The sequence below is a fragment of the Cystoisospora suis genome (assembly GCF_002600585.1).
Source record: "Cystoisospora suis strain Wien I chromosome Unknown contig_1233, whole genome shotgun sequence".
Taxonomy (NCBI): Eukaryota; Apicomplexa; class Conoidasida; order Eucoccidiorida; family Sarcocystidae; genus Cystoisospora; species Cystoisospora suis.
Window position 1 is genome coordinate 14,997 of NW_027154034.1, and position 23,756 is coordinate 38,752.

The 23,756-nt window shown below is 45.7% G+C and overlaps 1 protein-coding gene across 1 annotated transcript; it reads right to left on the minus strand.

The window, feature by feature from the left end:
• Positions 1 to 234: 234 nt before the first annotated feature.
• On the minus strand, positions 235 to 22,149 carry CSUI_002902 (peptidase m16 inactive domain-containing protein). Its single transcript, XM_068063101.1, has 16 exons — positions 20,930 to 22,149; positions 18,029 to 19,855; positions 17,226 to 17,347; positions 15,985 to 16,260; positions 14,503 to 14,765; positions 13,618 to 13,712; positions 13,090 to 13,261; positions 11,826 to 11,891; positions 10,711 to 10,897; positions 9,958 to 10,112; positions 8,592 to 8,843; positions 7,096 to 7,488; positions 6,028 to 6,432; positions 4,727 to 5,113; positions 3,714 to 3,788; positions 235 to 3,439 (listed from the first exon to the last, which is right to left on the minus strand). Exons 1-14 carry the CDS (start codon positions 20,986 to 20,988, stop codon positions 4,781 to 4,783), a joined length of 4,605 nt encoding a protein of 1,534 aa, XP_067924919.1. The 5' UTR covers positions 20,989 to 22,149; the 3' UTR covers positions 235 to 3,439; positions 3,714 to 3,788; positions 4,727 to 4,780.
• Positions 22,150 to 23,756: the final 1,607 nt, after the last annotated feature.

Consider the following 23,756-nt stretch of genomic DNA (forward strand, 5'->3'; position numbering starts at 1 on the left):
TCGTGTGCGCCCGAAAGCAACAGACGGTAACCTGCGGCTCAGTTGATATCGCTGCCTCAGTTTCGCCCGTTGAACCGTCACTGTCGCTCACATGCGGTGACCGTCCAGTGCGTGGGAAACCGGCGGCCGACTCGAAGCTATACAAGTATACTGGTGAAAACTGCGACACGGTCACTGGGCAAGAGAATGGGACACTACTTGAGACGCTAGGTGCACAAGGCACGTGGAATGGTAGCCAATTGTCTCTTAGCAAGTTTCCCGACAAGAAGCAGAAGGTCTGTCTGCTTTGCAGAGACACCGACGAAGTCACGTGCAAGGTAATTGTGGACATTGCCGAAGAGGCGGCAACATGCACCAACAACCGCAGCCCGACACGAGAGCTCGCCCTGACTCTGGGAGAGAAGGAAACTGTGTACTTCACGTGCCCAGGAGGGGAGGACAAGCTGACCCCCGACAGTGAAACCCAGGCCTACAAAGAAGATTGTGGCGACCAAACTGAAAAGCTGCCTACAGGACTCGTGAGGCAAGGCAATGAGTCAACCAAAGCGTTCTCCCTTACGCTTAATGAAGCTCCAGCACAAACCAAGACATTTTGCTACAAATGCGGCTCGGCTGCCGCAGCAGCAAAGAATTCCGATAGTTGCCACATCAAGGTCACTACCAAAACAACAACCCAGTCGCCAACCGATCAGCCATCGACGTCTGCAACAGTTATGCCAGAAACATCAAGCATGATAGCTTGGGGCATCGTTCTCCTGACCTTGGTACATCTGCGAGAAGCATCATCTGTCGCCTTCTTACACAGTATAACATTCTCTCAGGTCTGCTGATTGACTCTCTCCGGCTACCGCATTGGTTATGTTCTGCATCATACTGAGCCTCAAATCGTTTCTGTGAGTTAAGAGGTGCTGCCACCCGGGAAGCCGCGTCCTTAAACGACAAAAGAATACTGACAGCTTGTGGACAGTCCTGAGGACGGTGACGGCCCGCGCCAGGCATCGCCCTCCCCAGGACACCCAGGAAACCGAAAGACGTTGTAGCTACACACATCAAAGGCATGACAGAGCTGGGAACCCCAGCCGCAGCCCCATCAAGCATGATCGCTTGGGGCATCGTTCTCGCGACCCTGAGGCACCTGCTAGAAGCATCACCTTCTTGCACAGTAATGTGGAAATGAGATTGGTGACACGCAGGCGTAGGATGATGCCGACTCTGCGGGTGCTCCACCCCCACCCATCACACGCTAGAACGAAGCTGTTCTTGTACGCAGATGGGCTGGGTGTTGCCCGTCGGTCTCGCTTAACGTAACTTCTTACGAGACAGCTGCCAGTCATTTTCTTCCATAGCTCAGGAGCGTACGCCGTGGCTGTGTCAGAGATTTGGTTTTACGATTACAGTCGCCTTTTACGACCACCTTTGCTTTCAGACGACCGCGTGCTGTGCAAGCGAGCTTTAGCCAGGGAGCAGAGTACCGACCTCGAGTTGCCATGCCACCTAAATGTTACTGACTCACGTGTTACGACGGAGGTGATTTTCGTGCCACCTCTTTTGTACTGCCTCTCACCCGATGTTTGTCTATACACCTGAGAATCTGAAAAAAGAAGCTGGCTACGTAAGCCGCAGATCTATGCGCCATCGATCCGTCATTTCTTTTTCACTTGCTTTTACCCACAACGAATACTCTCTTTTTCTGACTGTTGGTACTGGCACTACCCCGGGTACTCTGGATGAATGGCCTTTCATTTCTTTCCCCTTCAGCTTTCTTGGGTTGTGCCTCGGGGGTTAGATGCGGTTTCTCGCTTCCGTCGTCCTTCCATGCCAAGTCGTCTTCCTTCATTAAGTCACACTCGTGGACCAGTTTCTGTGAGCTCTGCGTGGCAAGGCGAGAGAGAGCTGAATGGAGAGAGACAAAAAGATTTTACGAAGGCTTCAATCGACTACTACGTTATGCCGGCAAACACTTTTTGTCGATCTGCTCGATGGCGCTCTTTCCGATAGTTATCTCCCGAACAACAGCAGCACAGTGACTACCCCGAGAGCCTTGTTGCTTTTCTTTGTCTCCGTTGTAGGTGGCCGGACACGTATCCATACCGATCAACCCTGTCCGATCACTAATCTTCTTTCGCCTTCTCCCCTCTCCCGCGGTCTCCTTTGTGTCGTTTCAAACAGAAGTTCCCCTCCCGTGTCTCTGTGTGAAATCACGAGGGAACATCCATCAACGAATCACTCACATACACCATGTAAACACGTAGATACCTCTTGTGTCTTCGTGTCCTGCATTGTGAACTTCGTTTGAGAAAAAGAGACGGTCCGAGCAATCTTCGCAAAATCCTACACGACCCGGCGATGTACCTCGCTGTGTGTACGATCATCGGATGGAAAGAAGACTCCATATGCCTGGCAGGCACTGGTAATGAGCGTACTGAAGATACGCTGAAGCTCAAACAACAATGCAGATGATTCTGCTGCGTCGCTGCCTTTCCTAGATAACGAAGGCGTGACAAGTGTTGCTTGAAGTGCTTAGTTCTCTTTCTGCCACGATACGGTATGAGGAGAGTTGAGTGTACGTACATGATTGAAACTAGAGAACAGGATTCTTGGAGAAGAAAAGTGCCACGAGAAACTGTATTTCTGCACAGTCTGGCAGCCACACACTACTAACGCTCTCTCTCCCTTTTCTGAATCTATATCTTGATTCTCGTACACCCACCTCTTCTTTAACTGATCCATTGCTCACCGAGAAGGAAGCCCCTTCGTACCTTTTCATGTCACCATCACAACAACCTCTCCCCCACTCACTCTCCTTGTACATATGTATATATGTAGTGAAAGTGCGTGTACATACTACCTGAAATATCTGCACAGATTTGGATCAAGATGGAACAAAGCTGAACGCCTTTTGATGATCCATAGACTTCTCGAGAAGGAAAGTTCAGGAAAGTCCCTCAAGCTCTCTTTCTGACTTCCCTCATCTCGTCAGAAAAGAACCCTTGCATGCAGTCGTGTCTTGAGTATCTACTTATTTCACTCAAAAACCGGATACTTCCCGTCCTGGTTTGATCGTCATTCCACTACCCCCGAACTGCCTGCTCCTTTCTGCGTAACCTATGAGCCAGCGGCGAGCAGCAAGAACTCCTCATGCATGCATATATATACATACATGTAATTTATGTGTAAATTCATGGATACCAACACGTTGAGAAGCTACAGCTTATCTCTGTGGCAGCAATCCTTCTGCTTGTCTCTGCTCTCCCCCTCGTGAACTGAACTGATATGCGTGAGGAGATGAAGATGAAGAAGAGGAGAAAGAGACCAAGAAAGAAAGAATGAAAGACAGGAAGGAAAGAGGAACCAAAGCACTCAAAGAAAGAACGAGGGAATAGGTGAAAAAACTTCTGTACGTTGAGACTTCTGCACGAACTGGATGAAGAATGTCCCACTGAAGAAAAAGAGGAAAGAAAAAACTCTGTTCAACACATGCACATGTATATGTAAACAGACAGCGACAAAAACGAGCAATATCTATTTCTCTTTCTTTTCATCACTTGTTACATGTTCTTTCTCTCTGTCTTCTCTCCTTGCTGATTCCGCTTTCTCCGACAGAGAGAAGAAAGACGAGAGAGAGAAAACATGAGATAAAAAGAGACAGAAGAAAAAGACCAATCGAAGAGACCCTAAGAGAGACGTAGTATCAGCATCACGCTACGTCTTACCGTAGTAGAAACAGATCTCTTGTTCTTTTCTTCTCATAGTCTTATAGAATGTAAACAAGCTTGCTTAGCTCCCATCTTGAAAGCAAAGCATCAGAATCGCAACTCCTCTCCGTGTTATGATCTCCTGACTCGCCTCTTTTACTAAGCTCGAACAGCTCATTCACTCTTGTCTCTCTTTTCCTCTTCTTCGAAACATCGCAATAGTCTCTCTTCATTTCTTGAGCCAGTCCAGTTGCTATTGTACTTGTTTCTTCTGCCTTTCCACCTGTCTTTATGCATTACGCAGTTCGGTTTTCTTTCTCTTTCGTCATTCTCCTGTTCTTTCTCTATTATCGCTTTTTTTATGGCCATCATACCCCTACAAAACCGCGGTATCATACACATATACATATATACATATGTGAAGTCCACCCCCCTACCACCCACCCGTATCTAGCTATCAATCTCTACGGATACGCGTCCACAATCACTCCCTAGCTGTATGCATGTGTACAACCGTATCTATCTCTAGAAAGATGTATTATGCTCTATACAATAGAAAAACGGCACGGAAACGTACTCATCTATTCAAGGAATAAAAGTAAGAGAGGAAGGAACAGAAGTGACAGCTTATAAAGAACGATCTGTGTCTGTATCACCTATCTCTCACGAATCTAACCTAGCTGAAAGCTTCATGGGAAAAAACCTCTTCAGCATTTAACTCTCTCCACCAGAGAGAACGTTCTTTCTTATACGAAAGATTCTATCTGTCTACAGGAAAAACAAGTTACAGGACAACGACGACTATTACTTCTAGTACTACATTCATCGATAGATAGACAGATGGCTGTATGAGATGTATCCTCTTTTGAATACATCTCATGAATAAAAAGTCTATCGATCTATGTATATAGATGGATAATAGACTCATTGCTCATGAAACCTATCTATCAGATATGGAGACGTATCTACATAGAGAGAGAGACATATAGAGAGATAGATATGTCTACATCCGTTAAGAAGCATCATCATACTTCATGAAGTCTGTCCTTATGAGAGCTGTCTATATGAGATGAGACTTTGTCTTCTTAGGAAGACTTCATAACTTGATGCAAAGTGAACTGAAGCTTTGGGTTGGTCTTCGTTGCCTCTTCAAAGGCTTTAGAGCTCCCCACAACCGCTATAATATTACGGGGAGGAGCACGAGAAGACAACGCGCCCTTTTTAGCATGGAGATCTTCTTCTCTCTCCTCTTTTCCTTTCGCTGTCTCTCCATCTGTTATACCAGAGGGTTCCCTCTGTACTAGAACGCGCTGATTCTCAGAGAGACCGACAGCCTCGTTTCCTCCTATCAGGTGGCTCATCTGACGCTCCAGGCGCTTCGCAAACTCAACGAAATGCTCCGGCTTCGTCTCTAAAACCTAGAGAGAAGGAAGAGAGAAACAAGAGAAAGCGTTGTTTATAAGTAACGAAAAAGAGATGCAAACATACATACATACATACCGAGGGGAGAAGAGAGGAGAAGAAAGAGAGAACGAAAAAGAAAGACAGACAGACAAAAAGAAAGCGACAAGAGAGCAAGAGCTAAGAGAGGACAAGGAAGGAACAAGAGATGTCGGTGACAAGAGAGAGGGTAACAGAATGCGTAGAATTGGAGATAGACGTTTCGGTAGACCGAGAACGGACTGGAAATCTATGTTATAGATCCGTGCGTAGTCGTGGCATGAAGATCCACCGAAGTAGATACATAGATACAAAGACACGTATCACCTTGATCATGCCGACACACACACACACATCGGCGTACGCGCTTGTTTCTTCTCTTTCTTTTTCCTTAGGACGCCTTCTGTACAATTGAGAGAGGAAGAAGAAAGTCTTTCACGTCATAACAACATCTTTACATCTCTCACCATTCATGGACAACAACTACACCTTCTCAGAGAGGCGAAGACGGGTACATTAGCTCCTCTCTAACACTACTTACCTCCTTTTACTTCTCTATGATGCGTATATCTGTCTTACCTATCTACCCGTCTATAAAAAGATACATACTGCGGAGCGCCCTTATATGAAATTCATCTCCTTACACAGCCCTTAGTAAGCTACCGCTCTCTGTATCACAGCCTTGTTTCCTTTTCGTCTCTTCTCTCTCCTCCATTCCTCTATCTTTCTCTCTCTTTCTTTTTCATTCTGCACTTAGAATACATCACCATGCCCATCCACACCATATCTTTTCGTCTTCTTCTCTATGCAAAGGGGAGGTGATCGATCCTATCTATCTATCTATCACAGAAGATCAGGAGAGAAAAGGTATAAACGCCTTTAATCGACTTACTTGTGTTCTGAATTTTCTTCTATCTTCTGGTGTTCTTTGCGTGATGAATTCCCATAGCCCTCGATAGCCTTTCTGCTCATCTCTTATCGGTTTATCAATAGATCTGATGACTCCTAGAATCGACCGAGTTAGCGTTCTTTCATCTAATGTCTCAGCGAAGCTCTTCAGATGAGCCGCCGCATCTCTATAGCGTTCCAAAGTCTGATGAAGCTGCGGATCGCGATACGAAGTGAAGGAAAAGATTCCTGCCGAGTCGAAATGAAAGCTGCCTCCATAAGCGCCCCCTAGAACACGCACTTGATCCCATACGTAGCCTGTTGATAAGGCAAGAGCTACGACAGCTTGATGGCCTGTATACTCCTCATCTGGGTAATACAAACGACCTCCTGCAGCCACGTAATTTACCTGAACAAGAAAGACATACATCACACGGAAAGGGAAGGAGCGAGTGATTAATAGATAGATAGATAGACAGATAGATAGACGGGAGAAAATTCACACGGTTAATAGAAACACAAGGAAGCACGAAGGCAACGAGTGATGATTAGATCGATAGATATATATATAGATAGATAGATAGGAGAAAATTCACGTGGTAAAGAGATACACAAGAGAAACCACGAAGGCAGAAAAGAAAGCGAGAAGAAGGAGAAAAAGGAGACTCAGCTAGAAGAAAGAGGAGGGCGAGGAAATGGGAAGGAAAGTGTATGGATGGATAGACTCTAAAACGCCCATCATTCGCTTTCTCTCTCTTTCTCTCTTTCGCTTCATCTATCTGATCAATCTATGTATCTAGTTAAACACCTGTACAGCTAACATCAGAGTGTGTGATACGTAAGGGTAGCTACCTCCAGCTACTCACCTGAGATATCGATACTCCGATGATGTACGAATGAGCTCAAAGTGCATGCACGATCTCGAGAAACCAATCGACTCAACCCAACCCCCAGTCCTTCCACACACGTATAGATAGAGATATGCATACATACCACGACTCCTCTTACTATCCTCCTGTACGTACACATGCATCGACAGAGGCCCCTCTTCTCACGCTTTCTTCAACTTTACCTGTGTAGGAATAACAAATCCTTCTGGCGTTTCTTGCTGAGAATCTTCCTCGTTCCTTCCACCGGGGTGAAGAAGAGAAATCTCATCTCGTAACTTTAAAGCCCACGCACATGGCTGGGGTATCCTATTCTTCTTTGGTTCGCTCTCTTCAGAAGATGGAGAGGAGAGAGAAGAAGGTTCAATCAGCATCTTCTCCAGCGACTGTTTCAAAGAAAGACCTGCTTCTTCTTCATCACTACTTTCTTTCTTTCCTGGTGTCTCGCCTGAAGTTGCCATTGCTAAAGTCGTCTCGTCTCCAGTCAGATTCACAATAACTCTCTCCGTTTTACAATGAAGAAGTTTCTGTCTTATTCTCTTCAGTTTCTCTTCAATCACAGACCAATCTGCTTCAGCCTGGGAAATCGGAACAAAGAAAAGGAAAGGGCGAAAGCTCATAAAACTATCCATATATAGATACACGATGTCGAATATGAGATGGTCTCGCAGATTTCGCCCGGCCCGTGCTTTCAGGAATTTGCACTCATAAACAGATCTACTCGTACAGATGAATATGTATGTATATGTACACATATGTTAAGTACAAAGCTACCCATTCCTTCGCCCTCTCATTTTCTTTTTATTCTAGTGCTGCTGTCGGTGTAGTGAAAGATAAGAAGACCAACTCCTAGCCATCTACACGAGTGAGAGAAAGCCTGTGTATGAACCGCAGTAAAAGGCACACAACGGACACGCGACGTCTTCCCTCCCCACTGGGCAATTCGAAAGAAAAACGAGAACCTATCCAACAGATACACTTCGCTCATATGTATACATCACTTGCACACACACATCCTATGAAACCTCTGTTGAAAAATGAGGTAGAGAAACAGATTGGAGATACACAGGTAAACAAAGACAGGTAGACAGATACGACTGTACATTTTAGAAAACCTCCAAAAAGAAATTTGTGGTGACTTGAAGGGAGATACGAATGACAGGAGCGAGCATTGAAGAAACAACAGGAACAGCCTTGTCACGCGAAACTTGCAAACCTGTGTACATGGTGTATGGAGAGGTTTCTCTCTTGATCTCTCCTTCTCCTTTGCCTATCGTCCGTCTCGTACTTTTCCTCCTATTCTCCACCCCTTAATCCTATCCTTTGTGTCTCTAAAGAAATCTTGTTTACAGGAAAAGAGACGTCTTTCTTCTTTCCACCACTGCCTTTTCTCGCTCCCGTCCAGCCCTCCTTGTTGTGCTACTGCTCCTACTGCTATCTTGCTCCTTCTCTTTTTCTAGCATCTCATCTCGTCTCCCTCTCAGAACCCCCCCCCTTCTCTTTCTTTACAGTCTTGCCCTTCTATCATTCGATCCCTGTCTAGTTCGGATCTTTCCTTTTCAGCTTTATGGATCTGCATCATCTTCTTCCTTGTCTTCCTTCTCTCTGTCCCTCAGAAAGCTTGACTTCATTGATCCCTAAATGCATGCACATCTACTTCATCTTCTTCTGTTGACCTCACCTGCTGTCGAAGCTCGCGCAAGAAGAGAAGATAAGAATAACCGCCGCGTTTCTCAGCGATGTATCCTGTGGCTGTACACCTTGAGAAGATACGCCGAGACCCAATGACATTCCCAGATCTAAGGAAGATGGCCTCAGCTGCTGCGAGAAGTTCCTTAAGAATCTCACGCCCTCGCCGAGCATTCCCTAGGTTGGCATCTGTCGTAATCTCTTGAATGATATTATACAAATGGCCAATCTTGTCCTTCACGACCTAATAGAAAGAACAGAAAGAACACCACAATCAAGATACACATACGCAGATATAAAAGAGACATGAAAGATAAGAAAGATAATACAGAGATACCGAGAAAGACAGGTCGACACTGTTAGGTGAAAACACACTCCTGTGACTCTGGTGGGCAGGAAGGATCAAGATACATACTTACACGGATGGATAGATAGACAGACTGAAGAAAGATAGATAGATAGATAAAGATAGATACGTAGATAGATAACGATAGATGGATAGATAGATAAAGATAGATGGATAGATTAAAGCCAGATAGATAAAGAAAGACAGAAATACGCCTCTAGCGAGCCCGCTCCGGTTCCATGTTAAGGGAGGGACAGGCACTCCCGCAGTAGGGTAAGGGTTACCCTATTGCAGACATGAAGAAAAGAAAGAAGTTTTGAGAGAATTCAGTTACACATGAAGAGTCTTAACTTTGACAACAGGCAGGGAGAAGCAAAAAAGATAATACCCTGGAGAACAATGGTCTGCTTCTCTATACTCCACAGCAGCAAAACGTCTGATTACGAAGAGGTATCTATCTACGGCGCGTTTCTACTACGCTGTTGAAGTGCACGTATGTGTGTACATAGAGAACAAGAAGAAAGAGAGAAAACAGCGATAAAAGAGACAGAGATACAGGAACGAATGATGCATTTGATGGTTAGGTCTATGTATGGTGGACGTCTACACATTCACGATCTTCTCCAGACCTCCTCGCGTTCTCTTGAGGAGGAAGAAGAGAAACCCTCATAAGAGTGCCTCTCTCTCTCTCCGTCTCTTTCACGCATATCTATTATCTATCACTGTACATCTTTCCCTCTGTCTATCCATCTATCTCTGTATGGATCCTCTGTCTACCTAACAAATCAAAACAGAAACCCGCACAAGCAGGAGAGGTGAAGGTCTACATCGCCACCTCCATGTATCCATCTATTCACCTACACATCGTCTGTCTCTGTATCTCTTGAGAACTGAATTCATGAGGAAGCCCAGGAAAGACAAAAATGTAAAGTTTCCTCTATCTCGACAGAAAGAACACCAACTATCTCCTTCTGTGTATATCACAATCAGCGTCGCCTTTTTGTCTTCTTACCTTCCCACGTACAACGAAGTACCCGAAGCTTCTATACGGATCAGCCACTCGGTTCGCTTTCTCTGCTACTGTGCGAATGTCGACCACACTTCCTATACCCCCTGTATGTCTGCCTATGTGATGTGTTAAAGCATTCTCATCTCTCTTGGAGGTTCCTGGAAACCAAAGAAAGAGAGAAAGAAAGAGTGGTAGGAAGGGCTCAGTATGATTAAGGAGGCAAAGAATGAGGTACAGCACACGCCTGGCTTCATGTCCCTCTTTCTTTTTCACTAGAGAAAGACTTCTCTTCATCAGCCAGTACGGTCACGGCTTATATAAGGAGAGGGCCACAACTCCAGCGGAACAGTGTAGACTTTGTTTCCACGCACTGACATAACAGATATATACACTTCTTTCCCTCTTGTACCCTTCTTTCTTTTCTAGCTTGAACGGTACTTCACATACAGACCTGCACACCTGTATGTATATATATACCTGTCCAGCTAGATAGATGTATAAATATGAATATGGTGTATGTGTAAATACAACATATATATATCGACATTATAGACGGGTGTGTAAGAAGTTTTCTTCATGTTTGTTCATAGCCCGCAGAATGAACACACACGAAGTTGAGTTGACTGGAAGTTGCCTCCAAATAGACTTCGCAAGAGCTTATCTATCTATCTATGAGCGTCAGTGCGTACAAATACAAAGAAGAGTTTCTATTTTTACAAGATTTCTCTTCAGATCGACTTCTTCCGGAAAACTTACCCGCCTCAGTTAGAAGACGAGAGTAGAGATCGAGAAGTTGTAACTCTTCTACAGTGAGTTCATGTAACGGGAAAAGGAAATCTGCATAGAGAAGACCAGCGGTAGGTAGAGGATGAGTTAACAGCGTCGCTTCTCCATTCGATCCGTAATTGATCGTAGAGACAGTCGTTGGGACTTCTTCTCCGACCTAAAGTATTTGACACGAGAAAGCGCAAGAGACTCGTAACACCCATCAGCTCTACGGATAGAGAACAGGAAAGAACAGACGAAGAAGAAGAAGACCACTGCTGCGGGTGCTGGTCAAAAAAGGCATAACGTGATTCTATATTGTCATGAATAGAAAAGAGAGAAAGAAAAGAGGAGACAAGAACATCCCTCATTCATTCGAACAAGCAGTTGAAAGTACTGAGAGAAACAGATCAACAGAGAGGAAAAGAGAAAGAATGGAGGGAAGTTTAAATTTCGTAGTCGTAGCTCTTTGTGTTCATTCGAAGTGACGTTATACAGAACCACAATCATGACTCTATTTATTCATTGAAGAGAACTAGATAGATAGACACGAGAAGCAAGGTATAAATGACGACAGATAGGGAGCGAGGACCCCTCAAAAAAGCTAAGGCATCTTAGATGAATGAATGAACTCCTCTGTCCTCAGAGACGCCTCCCTTCCATCTAGATATGGGGATCGATCTCTATATGAAACGACGGTCTACATAGAGGGACTCCATAGTGCCTCCGTGAAGCGAATGATAAGGTAAGAGAACTGACAGTATGTAGTATACACAGAAATGAAGTATTCTTCACTATATCCAGAAAGAGACAGCGTGTCTATAATGCCGTCGATACGCTATGAGTCCACGGAGTAGAAGAACAAGAGGAAGAAGAACAAAAGGAAAGAAACACGATTCTATCCAGAAGTTGAACTCTCTCTATATATATGTAGATGTATGACTGTATATCTTCTCCCGGAAGTTGAAGCGGAAGTATCGAATGGCTACATCTTCCTTTCTCTGACTCGAACTTTCCATACAGCAAAGAGACCTGTTCTTTCTTCAGAAGACGTTCCTTCAAAACACAGGGGGTGTTTATTTTTTCTAACAGCATGTACAGCGTACCTTATCAATATCTGCAAGCGTAAGAGATGGAAGGGTAGCCAGAGCTTCCGGTGAATCTTCTGCTATCTGTTCGAGATATTCAGCGACAAAGAAAAAAGATAAAGAAAAAGAAGTCAAAACAAGAAATTACACGAGAGAACCAAAAGAAGAATGAATGAAATAATGAAAGAAAGAAAGAAACGTCCTTTCACCACGAGGCATCTTCTCTATCTCTACTTCTTATGATACAACGCGAACTAGAGATCAGATCCTTTTGCGAATCTCCATCTTGTCTTGATCGAGTAAATGAATGAAGGCGGTGCTCTTTCGTACTGAATTCTTTCTAGACTCTCCGTAGACTATGTGTATGAGAGCTCATTCATGTGGTAGTAATCATCGTCACAACAGTATCGTCACGGGAAGATACACGTCGATCCCTTAGCTTCTTCTTCTCTTCCTTTTTTCCGTGTTCCTGCTCTAAGTCAATTAAAAGGAAGAAAGGACGCTGGTGGACCTGGCTATTCTATGGAGAAGCAAAGGAAATCCCGAAAAGTCTGAAGAAGATACCTAGGAAAGCGAGAAAAAGAACGAGCCCATCTAATCCCGGGGCCCTTGGCTCTCCTCCTTCCTCCTCCTTTCTCTTGTTGAAGCACGCACACTCCACTACACTCATTCCCCCGCAAAGAAAACACATGGGAATCAAGATCAATTGAAGATAGACAGATAAATAGAACCAAGATAGAGAGATCGAAATTCACAGTAGCTAGGTGGATGAATAGATTGAAGATAGACCCTCCTAGAAAGATTGATAGACCGCTTGAAGAGAGGTAAACAGAGAGATATAGAGGCGCAATAAGACATATGTATTCCCCTCATCCGATAACTCATAGATGTTGTCCGTCAATTCGTAGAAAGAAAGGATTGAGAGAGAAGTGATCTTTCTACCCATCTATCTTCTACTGTCAAGGAACCTACGAGAGATTCACTAGCTCCATCACAGGAAAGCTCACGAGAGGAAACACGTATCAGCCAAGAAAGGAACAAGACACGCATAAAGACTAGATAGAGAGTGGACAGCTCCGAGAACAACACTCGAAGCCGGGGCCGCATAACATATCTGCTAATTAAGAATCTCTGCTCATGCATGCTTAACCTCGGGGTGTACGAAGATCCTTGAAAACACTCTACAGTAAAGTTCTCCAACTGTTGCCTACTGCGGATTCTTTTCTCATGTCTTTTTCAATCTTTCTTTCGTACGTATTAGACTCTTAGGTCTTCATTATACCTGTAACGCTTTGAGTTCTTTTGTCTCCTCCTCAAGTTTCTTTATATCTCCGTCAGTCAGAGATTTCCTGATTTCCGCGATCTTCTTCTCCTCCTCTTCTTCGGTTCTTCTCTCCTCACTCGGGTCGGCCTTCAGGTGAACCGTCACCCGATGCTTATTATTCACAAAGTACCTACACACACACATAGACATACATACATACATACGTATATACTCTGCAGGCTATGTACAAGCCGCAAATGGATAGATACCAGTTAAATACGTGGCTATAAAGTAAACTGCGTGTATAGAAGTAGACATGTAAGTGCCTGCGTCCAATCCATATAGACCCGGACTCCTGCCTGCTCACCTCCAATAGACGCGTCTACATAGGAGTGTAGGTATACTGTGTGTATATATAGAGAGAGAAAAGAGAAAAAGAACTACTTATCCTTAAACTGCGGATCCTGTCTGTCACATCATAATATTGACCTGAGTGACTTTGGGCAAGCATGCATCAGCACTCAAATCATCAAAATCGTTCCTTACTTGTTCAAGAGATTTTGGAAGACAGGCTCGCCGTCTTTCAGTCTCCTTTTCAGCTCCTCCAATGGGGCCTCAAACCTCAATGAGGTGAATGGGTCCTTCAGATAGAGAGATAGGTAGACAGAGACAGAGAGACACAGAAATAAAGATAGATATATAGATAGATAGACTTCAGACAGATAAACAGACAGACAGGTAGATCAAAGATGGATAGACAGATCAAAGTTAGATACACAGACAGACAGACGGACTGATTGGAGCTAGATAGATGGATAGATTGGAGGTATACAGATGAATACTGGAAAAATGATAGAAGACCTGAAAATCCATGGGGCCTATGACTCTTTGCGAGGACCAAGAGATAGCAGACAGATGTATTTGAACGGTAATAGATAGACAGTACGTGACGGACATGTCTTGTGTCTTCTTGTGTATCAGGCCGTGAACGGCAGGTAGTGAGAAACAGAATCTTTCTTCAAGTTAGCTGAACAGCTGAGAACGTTGCTACCAGGATACTTTTCTTCAGCGACCAGCCACCCCCTTATTATCTACACCGGCCGTTTAACCATTCCTGTATGCGAACTTCATATCTTATGAAGCGCACGTACAATACATGTTTCTACCCCCTCTACACAAGGCTACACTCGCCCAGACAACATACATACACTTACACTTAGACTTACTGTGTATGTGTAAGTGTCTACATACATACGTACATGGATATTCACTCATACATACATACATATGTATTCACACATCCATATACACATCTTCATACATCTTCATGAAGCTGCTAGAACTGCACTCCGGTCAACATGTCTGAAGGAAGAATGAGAAGACAGACTAAAGACGCTTTTAACCACTTCGGTCCACTCAGAGCATACATACCCGATCAGAGTTCCAGTCGGACATGATTTGTAGAATCACAACCAAGCCTTTAGGTAGGGAGCCTGTATTGAATTCACGAAGGGTGAACTCAGTACTATTGATGGCTGCGTCAATCGCTGCCTGCTCGAATCCTTCCTTCGCGCATTTCTCGATACAATTGAGAACAATCTTCTCCACTTGCTCAATCAGTTCGTCGGAATCTCCCGTCTCTTCTTTCCCATCCTTGGGAGCCGTCTCCTCCTTAGCTTTTTTCTGGGGGATACCTGTGTTGACACCAACACAAGGGAGGTGTACATACACCACATACACCATCCATAGATCCAAACACCAACGTAAGGGAAAACGCTCTCACGATGCTGATGCTGCTGGTGACCACATCTCCAACTACAAGTACATACATCTATGTCTTCCTTGCCACGTCCTTGTAGTCATAGTAAGAGAACCACAAGAGCCAATGAGAAACTCTCTGCCTTATCTCAAATGAGGGAAGAAAACTGCCCTCTCTCTCCTATAAGAACAGCAGCGCATGAACCGTGCGTGCGTGGTCTTCCCACCACCATCACCACCAGCCATCATGATCAAGACGGTAGAATCCTCTCCTCTTCTAGTAGAAAGAGCGAAGCTCATTTTCTTCTTCACAAAGGACCAAAGGGGAGAAAGCTCCGCCTTCCCTCTCCTTCTTTTCCTTAAGGCGGAGAACCAGGCAGGCGCAAGCCAGCATGCCCAGCAAGACACCAAACGAAGCAGCATGTAGTGACATGTGCCAATCTGTTTATCCAGCTACACATGTAGACACTGTTGTCTACGAAACGCACCGGATGAGGGAAGGCGCGAGTGAACCTAGGTACGCCAGTCACTCCTTTACACATGGACGACACGAGAGATTCAATAAGACCTCTAAGAGACGAGACATCCCGACGAAGAAAGAAAAGAAGAAAATGCCTGCATGGTGATGCCCCCCCTTCCTCGTGAGCCACGGAGAAACGTGAGGAGTTAACAGACAAGAGAATGTTGAGAGAGCACGGACGCTCCATTCATGACTCGGCTCCTGCTGCTGCTGCTCCTGAGTGAGTGAGGTGTGTTTCTCTTTCACTTCTTCTTTCTCAGCTTCACATGAAAGAACCAACTCATCTATTGAACTAGTGTAGATGACGATGACTGTCGGAAGAAACATGCTTGGCAAGAAAAACAGAAGCAGTAGTCCAAAAGCACCTTCGCTAAAGCATGTGAAAGAACTGAGAGACACAGAGTGTGTACCTATCTGCGTAGATACCTAGCTATATCTATGCATATCTTCCATGCTAGAAATGTAGAGCATCCGCGCAACCGTCTTTGCAGCTGGGCCCTCCTTTCAAGCGTCCACCAGGTGATCCCTAGATACAACTCTCTCCAACTAGATACCGAGATTCAGACAGACAAACAGATGTGCACCGTTTCCCATGGAGTACAATGAACATAGACATATCTATCATGTATATATACCTTTCAAACCGGCGGAGAAGATAGTTTGCTTTAAGTCTTCTTTGCCTGGCCCGACGACTCTCTTTCCTAAGCCGCTTGCAGTCAGAGCTCGATAGAGAGGGCTGGCAGGTGTCGCTAAGAGCATATGACCGAGAACGTCTAAAGCGAGAATTTCAAACGCCGGTATCTCTGTAGAAACGCCTGGCTTTTTTTGCGGATTAAGGAGCCAGCCGACCGTCACCATATCTTCTAGCTGATCTTTAGATGCAGGGTAAGTACGTGTGAGTCTTACAGGTCCTGAGGTATACACATAGACACACAGAGTGAAAGAAAAGGGGTACCCGAAGAAAAAGAATAAGGCGAAGGAAACAAGAAATGAAGACGAGAAGAAAGAATTCAGTGAAACAAACAGTCAGAAAACGACGGAATACCGACAAGAGATTCAGTGTGTTTTGAAGGTGACCGGCTTCGCTCAAGTGACTAGAGTGTATGTTCGTTAAGATCTTCTCTGGTTCACAACATGCCGTACTGCAGACAGACATATGTAGAGAGGCGTATCGAGTAAGAAGCTATGCAATCCGGCGACTTTCTTAAGACCAGCATAGGCGAAGTCATCAATCAAAGCAGACTGAGAAACCAACCTCGTGGAACCTACAGTAGAAGAAGCTAGGGGGTGTCTAATTCTCTCGAAAAGAAACTTGTAAAGACAGCTATATTCTAAGAGATGCAACGAACAAGAAGTCACGGCATGAGCTGAACCGACTGGCTCTCCGCCTTTGAAAATGAGGAAGATCTCTGCGAAAACGGGGGACACACATGGTCATCATCATCGTCATGAAGACCAGCTGGCTAACTACCGATCTATCGTCTATCCGTGCGTATGTAATACAGACAGATCCGCACATCGGCAACAAGAATAACAGCCCTATCTCTGTTCATAAGTTCTTTTCTTCGTCATTCATTCTACGCGTGATACGCATGTGCAGCAACAAAGAACGGATTCATGCAAGCAAGAGCGGCAGATAAAAAACGAAATTCAGTTGTACGAACCTACACCGATATCTAGCGATATAGGTATGCATGTATGTATGCATGCATGTATGGGCAGAGAATATGAAAGGACAGGCACTTTCCTTCTCTTCGTGGACGGAAGAATCTTAGTGATAGCCGAAGCACCAAGTGAATCCCCTCTCTCTCTCTATGTATGATGTGTAGGTCTACTATCAATGGATACTCATGCTTACACTAGCTCACTGACTGACCTGAGATAGCTTTCTGTTCTGGAACTGCAGTGGAAGCTGCAAGAGCCGGATCGTATTTCACATTCTTTATAGCGTTCAGATTCTCGTTAACGAAGTCTAAGCGCTTCTTCACATCATCAGATCTGAAAAAGAAGAGAAAGCATACATAGTACCAACAGTAGCACAGCTTGTCGAGACTAAGGAGAAGGAGGGAGATGTGAATACGTGAAGAGATGATGGTCGGAAACAGAAACAATTTTAGACAGAACTGCCCCCAACAAGATCTAGCTACACGAAAAGAAAAAAAGTGACTGTGAAGAGAAGAGCTAAGGCTATATAGAGTCCAAGAACAGAGACGAACCGCTGATTCACTACGACTTCGTCCATACAATCGAGACAAGCCCACTTCATCTATAACGTAGCGACAACACCTTTATACATATATAGAGCAACTTCGACTGAATGACATATGTATCTCTATATATATATTGATCTGGAGATACACCACACGAACATCACCACCTCCAACACATACCATGTGCATACACGAACGCAGAGATGCAGCTAAGAAGCGAGAGCGTCTCATGCGCCAGTCTGTATGTAAGGAGGCACATACTGAGGGAGACGGATTCCAGACAGACATACCAACAAAATACAAATACGTAAGTTACTCGGAACCGTGGGTGAAGCTCTGCCTAGGCTGGGGAATGATGCTGTCCTGAGCGGGAAGAAGGGCGCCGTAGGGGGGAGAAGGGAGAATGCAAGAAAGCATGCTTGCTCAAAGAAAAAGAGACGAGACACGAAGAGACGCGACTTGTGCTTACCCCCAGAAAAAGATTTTGGCATTGGATGGATGATAGTAGCGATGAAAGAAGTCGACGAATTTCTCAAAAGTAAGAGAAGGTATAGCATCTGGAGATCCACCACTGTCATTACGGTACGTAGGAACATCAGGGAAGAGAGTCTGCATGCGAAGACGTGCCATGCGGGAATCGGGAGATGAGTAGACACCTTTCATTTCATTAAGAACAACACCTTGATACTCAAGTTTAACAGCATTCCCGATTCTGGTCTTCATCCTGTTCTCTTCGCCGAACACATCTGAAGTATCATCACCACCCTCATTCCCCAGAACTGTCTGTGCAGCTCGGTCAACCATCTTCTTCTCCTCACGAAAACCTGCGTGATTTCCTGTCTCCTTGTCTGCCTGGTCTACAACAGATGGCAGTTCTTCCTCCTTGTTCTCCCCCCCGGCCCCCTCTGCCTGCTCCGCCTGCTGGCCACCAGAAGTCGCTTCTAATCTCCATCCTTCTTGTTGTAGAACGTGTGGGTCATGTATAGCGCGGGGTTGAATGACCGCATCAAAGTAGACACTTGCAAGGTTATAGAAGTCTTTTTCATTAGCAGAAGCAACAGGATAACATGTACGATCAGCATAGGTTAAGGCATTCAGGTAGGAGAAGAGACTTCCTTTCAAGAGCTCCGCGAAAGGCTCTTTCAAAGGGTACTTCTTACTTCCACACAAGACACTATGTTCTAAGATATGTGGAATCCCCATGGAATCAGATACAGGTGTACGATAACATACACAGAACACTTTCTCTTTCTCTTTCTCGGGAACCTCTAAACTCATAACAATCGCGCCTGTCTGTTTATGACGGTATTGTACGCCATACAACTGCAACTCAGGTACAGCGGTCTCAGATAGAATCTCGAAAGCCTCATGCTGAACTGGAACTCGGGGAGGAGGTGGAGTTGACGAAGAAGACAGCGTCGAGAGATATCGAGATCCCCCCCCTGAGACGCCTCCTGGGAAAATGGACACCCCCGGAAGAGAACCTCCTGGAAGACGCGAACTCGGTGGGAAGGGCGAAGAAGAGAAGCTATTTGTGAGGTTGCTTGAATCGAAGAACATATGGGAAGAATAACTATCACATACATCTTGGTGATGCACACCACTGCCGATATGACGATGGCCATCACCGGCAGTATTCCATGCTGAAGTAAAAGAAGCAGAAAGAGGAGATGTTCCTAGACCAGCTCCCCCTCCTCCTCCTCCTCTTCCACCCAGAAGGGCAGAGGAGAGAGAATTGAAAGATAGCCTTTCAGGGTCACCTTCCGAGTCACTACTGAAACAACTATTGTCTTGGTGAGACAGGAGACCATCTGCAGGATGCGCTGAAGATGCAAAGGAAGAAATAGACCTTTGAGGAGTCGAAAGATACGAAGAAGATAGAGGAACTGCATGCACTCCCACAGGTACCATACACAACGAAGAAGATAATGCTCGGCATGCACCTCCCCGACGTCCATCACTGCCTAGTACAGCTGTCGCTAGAGTTGTTAAGGCTAACGTCAGTCGACCTCCACCGCTACGGGATGACGGCCCTATGAGAGACGGAGGAGCAGCAGAAGAAGAAGAGATAGAAGAAGAACAAGAGTACTGTCTTGGAATAAAGGAAACCGACGGAGCTCTCTTCGGAGCTCCTCTTTTTCCGGGGATGAGTGAGAAGGATGAACACCTAGAAGAAGACTGGAGAAAAGAAGAAGCTCTTAGGCAGTGAAGAAGAGAAGGCGGTGTCTTGGGTCGCTGGAAAGCCATTGTTAAGGTCGTACAGAAGAGAGGAAGTAGCAACGATGAGAGGAAAAACCTGAAGAGAAGAAACGATGAAGAAAAAGGGAGCAACAAGACTTCTATAGACTCAATTCCACGCAGAAGGACAGACAGCAAGATATGATACAAGGCACATGAGAAAGACCCTCCTAAAGACGGAAGAATTTCCTAAGAAATGTCAGCGAGAAAATTCTATCGATGTAGCTTTCTCTCGACCCTCTCTCTCTCTCTCTCTTCACTCTCTCCTTTGTATCAGGTTGTTTTGAATTCATAATAGAGAGAAACAGAGAAAAAAGTGCGGTCAGAAATCTACTTACAAATCATGAACGTACATATATCCGCTTATGTGGGTTGTGTAGTTGTGTGCACGCATATTATCGCCGCTACACTAGGCGTTGTTTCTGTCTTTGCTGATGAGTCATATCTTCCAAAGACACATGACTCTCTCCCGTCCTGCTATAGATAAACAGAGACATACACAAGACAGCTGTTACGGAAGTTGCAACGCCTCCGTAGGGAAGCGTGTGCTGGCGTCCATTCCGCCTGTGCAAAGACTACGAGCGGCCCCTTGGTATGATAGGACTGCGATGTGTTTAGACATTCATAGTGGAGTGGATACTCATAGTCGACTAACCACTAACCGTCACAGTCGACTAACAACGACGATGACTCAATCTCAAGACGGACGTACAAAGAAACACGTGAGAGACGACACTGTAGAAGAACAGAAAGAATCTTCTTCCTCCTCCTCTCACAGGTTCCCTGATCACTTCTCACATACAGCGGAGTGCGCATACACCTCGTAAGAGACCTCCACGCGAAGACTAATACTTTGTTCTGCGACTGGTTCACCGTCAACAACCTCGTTTCTCTCTCGCTCTATATATATATATATAAATATAGGTTCCGCCAGCCAATAAACAGAACGGCCTACGTATGGATAGATGGGTTGATGGTAAGCTGCAGGCACTCCTACGCTCCTCAAGCGGTCAGCCGGTCAATAACTGTTGACGGAGTGGTGAGATGAGTCAGGGGAAAAGGGAAAGAAGAGAGGAAGAGAAGAGAGACGGGTAGAAGACCTGAGGGAAGAAAGAGGGGAGAAGAGATTTACCAGTAAATGGAAGACGAGAGCAAGGCAGGAAAGACAGAAGGAAAGGGATGAAAATCCATCGGGTGTGAGAGGTGATGTGTACTGCCCCTATGAGCGGAGAACTAATACAAGAAAAACTCTCCCTTCGATGATTTTCTGTCGAACCACCCCCTTCTTAGCCACTCTTTCTCTCTGCTCTTCCTTCTCTTTCGTCCTCTCCTCAACGCAGGAACATGCGGAGGGGGAGCGAAGGTCTCTATCTGTCTCTGTTCTTCTTCCCTTTCTTCTTCGCCTTGTCTCCTCTGGCGTGATTGAAGATGAAGCAGCAAGGAGACGGATACTCAGCAGGCAACTTCAGACAGGAAAGAAAGAGAGAGAATGAGACAATGAAGTCATCGACAGGAACACGTCGGGGTACAGGGACTAAGTAGAAAGCTGACGAGAGGAAATAGAGGGGACACCAAAAGACGAACTAGGCTCCAACGTAGTGACAGAAGACAAGACTTTGTGAAACAGAGGCACAGATGTCAGACAAACGGCGGAGAAAGGAAATTTCTCAGAAGAGAAAGAGCGGCAATATTCAGAAAAGCTAAGGAAGGCGCCCTGCGGAGATACCCAATTGTGGTGTGGACGACAGCGTACAGCGGAACAGAGGAAAAGAGAGACAGGTGGTGCCAGATGTTTTTCTCTTAGTTCAGCTAAACGACCGGCAAGCTGAAAGAGGACATCCAGCGGAGCACGAAGAGGAAAGAAGAACAGAAAGCATTATGGACAAGTCGGCAAAAGGGTTTACTCCGACGAGCGAACGCCACGCACGAAAGAAGAGACATTCGCGAACAACGGGAACGGCAATGACACCGCAGCAGTTGCTTTTCATTTGATCGGCTCTTCCCGATTAGTAGAACGGAGCCAATTCTCCGAAAAAACGCAGAAGAGAAACCATCGATGGACTATCGACAATCGATGGGACGGGGCCACAACAGGAGGACGGGAAAGTAGCCGCGAGAGAATGCCCAGTACGATGCAAAGAGACTGTGACCACGCCTAGCTCCGAATATATCTCTCGGCGTACTTCCTTGCAGAAACTAGGGACAGTGATTGCCCTTGGTCCAATCTATGCCTTTTCCTCCAGTGACGAAAAAAGTCAACCACGTCACCCTCCACTTTTTACAAGACCTCTAGAGGAGCAGAATGCATCACAATGGGTCCTTGTTACACCGAGCTTTTCTCCTTCATATGCCTTTCATTCTTGTACCTTTGCCCGTAGTTAGCACATAACCATGAGCCCGCCGTCTCGGGGGGGGAGATGGTCGGTGGTAGTCTCACATTTTATCTGTCGTGCTGATCATCAGAAGAGGTGTCGCAAACCAGGCGGCCATGAGATATCACCAGGGATACGTTTACTAGGTCGTCGTGACCTGTACACGACATTGTCTTCAGTGAGTGTTTTGACTGTTGTAGTAGTTAGATCAGCAAAAACAAGGCTGCAAGTAGACGCAGGGTTGCTAGTTCACGAGACTGTTGAACAATTTTTTGGGCAGATAGTGCTTCTCTTTTTCCTACCTCGATACACAGATGGCTCGATGCAGCTTCGACTGCATAGGTAACTCATTCCGAGTTGATAGAAGCACTCTAGTATAAGGAAATGGTCGTTATCGTCATTAGTGCAGTGCTTTCAAAAAGGGTAGGTGTAATCTGGGGAGAGTTACAGACTGTAGCCGTCCATCCAAAACGGCGACGGAGAAGAGGGATGGGGGGAGTCTGAAAGGCGAGCAGTACATTTCCTCCGACGGGGCAGGATAACACCAAGAGAGATGGCTTCAAGCTAAGAAACGGTCGAAGTGTCCAGGCTCACGGAAGAAGTAAGAGCAGTCTCCCCCAGGAAAGCGTTTGTCCAAACAACGAAATCCGTGCCAAACTGTTTCTTGCCGTGCGACTACGCTACACAGGTACCGGTGACGTCAGAAAATGTGTACTTGTTGGGGTGGGACGAGGTGAACGCGACGGATCGGCCACATTTTCTACATCGCTGACGATGCTGACTAACAGAGAGAAAGGAGGAGGAGTTCGCCGGGCTTATAATAGTAGAGGACATGTAGAGGATAGACATTGGAGTGGCAACTGGCTGTCAGCTTGAGACGGAGAAGAAAGGGTCATGTCGAGGGTTATCTCGACTTGATCATATCTATCTCTCTCCGTCTTTTTCCGAACCCGACCGTTACTCCCAGGCACTTCCACTCGATATTCATCCCCGCACCAGAGCTTCGCTCCCCAGTTGGGCAGGGGTCTCGCTGCGTCACCCCTCTCACTCTCCAAACCGCCCGCACGACCCTCGACACAAGAAGTAGACGGCAGCGGGGACTTCTTAGTTGTCCTGACTGATGAATTCCGGGTGGACTGCCTGGTTGACCCCAAAGTGATAGGTTGGCACCGCTTAGAACTGATCCTGGAATACCTCGGTCCCCGGGTCAGCCCTCACGCTCCCCCCTTCCGTCTTGAATCATTCCTCGCACAGGTTCAAGTATCAGGTCTGCCTGCGCGCGGTTCGGAAGGATGAGTGCCCTCTCGCAAGCCTCCACGAGGGGACATGCAGTGTCAGACGTTCACTGGTGAAGAGTATGGTCAATATGTGTTTTTGTGATCATTCTCCATTAGCTTGAGATCGTTTCTTACTTTCTTATCCAGATCTGCTAGGACTTTATTGGCGCATTCGTTTATCTGTCCTGCTGTAACGGGCTTTGTGGGGTGAGACGAGAAGACAGAGAAACAGGACGTGTTTCTAAGATAGGCGGTGAGTGGGTATGAGCTTTCGTTTCCTTATTTTCAGAAAAAACCTCTCTACGCCCGA

Coding starts and splice junctions, on each gene's coding strand:
- CSUI_002902 (XM_068063101.1), bottom strand. CDS start 20,988: ATGGATTTTCATCCCTTTCCTTCTGTCTTTCCTGCCTTGCTCTCGTCT. Junction 13,262..13,617: donor TTCCAAAATCTCTTGAACAA/GTAAGGAACGAT, acceptor GTGTGTGTGTAG/GTACTTTGTGAATAATAAGC. Junction 5,114..6,027: donor GAAGAAAATTCAGAACACAA/GTAAGTCGATTA, acceptor CCTTCTCTCTAG/GTTTTAGAGACGAAGCCGGA.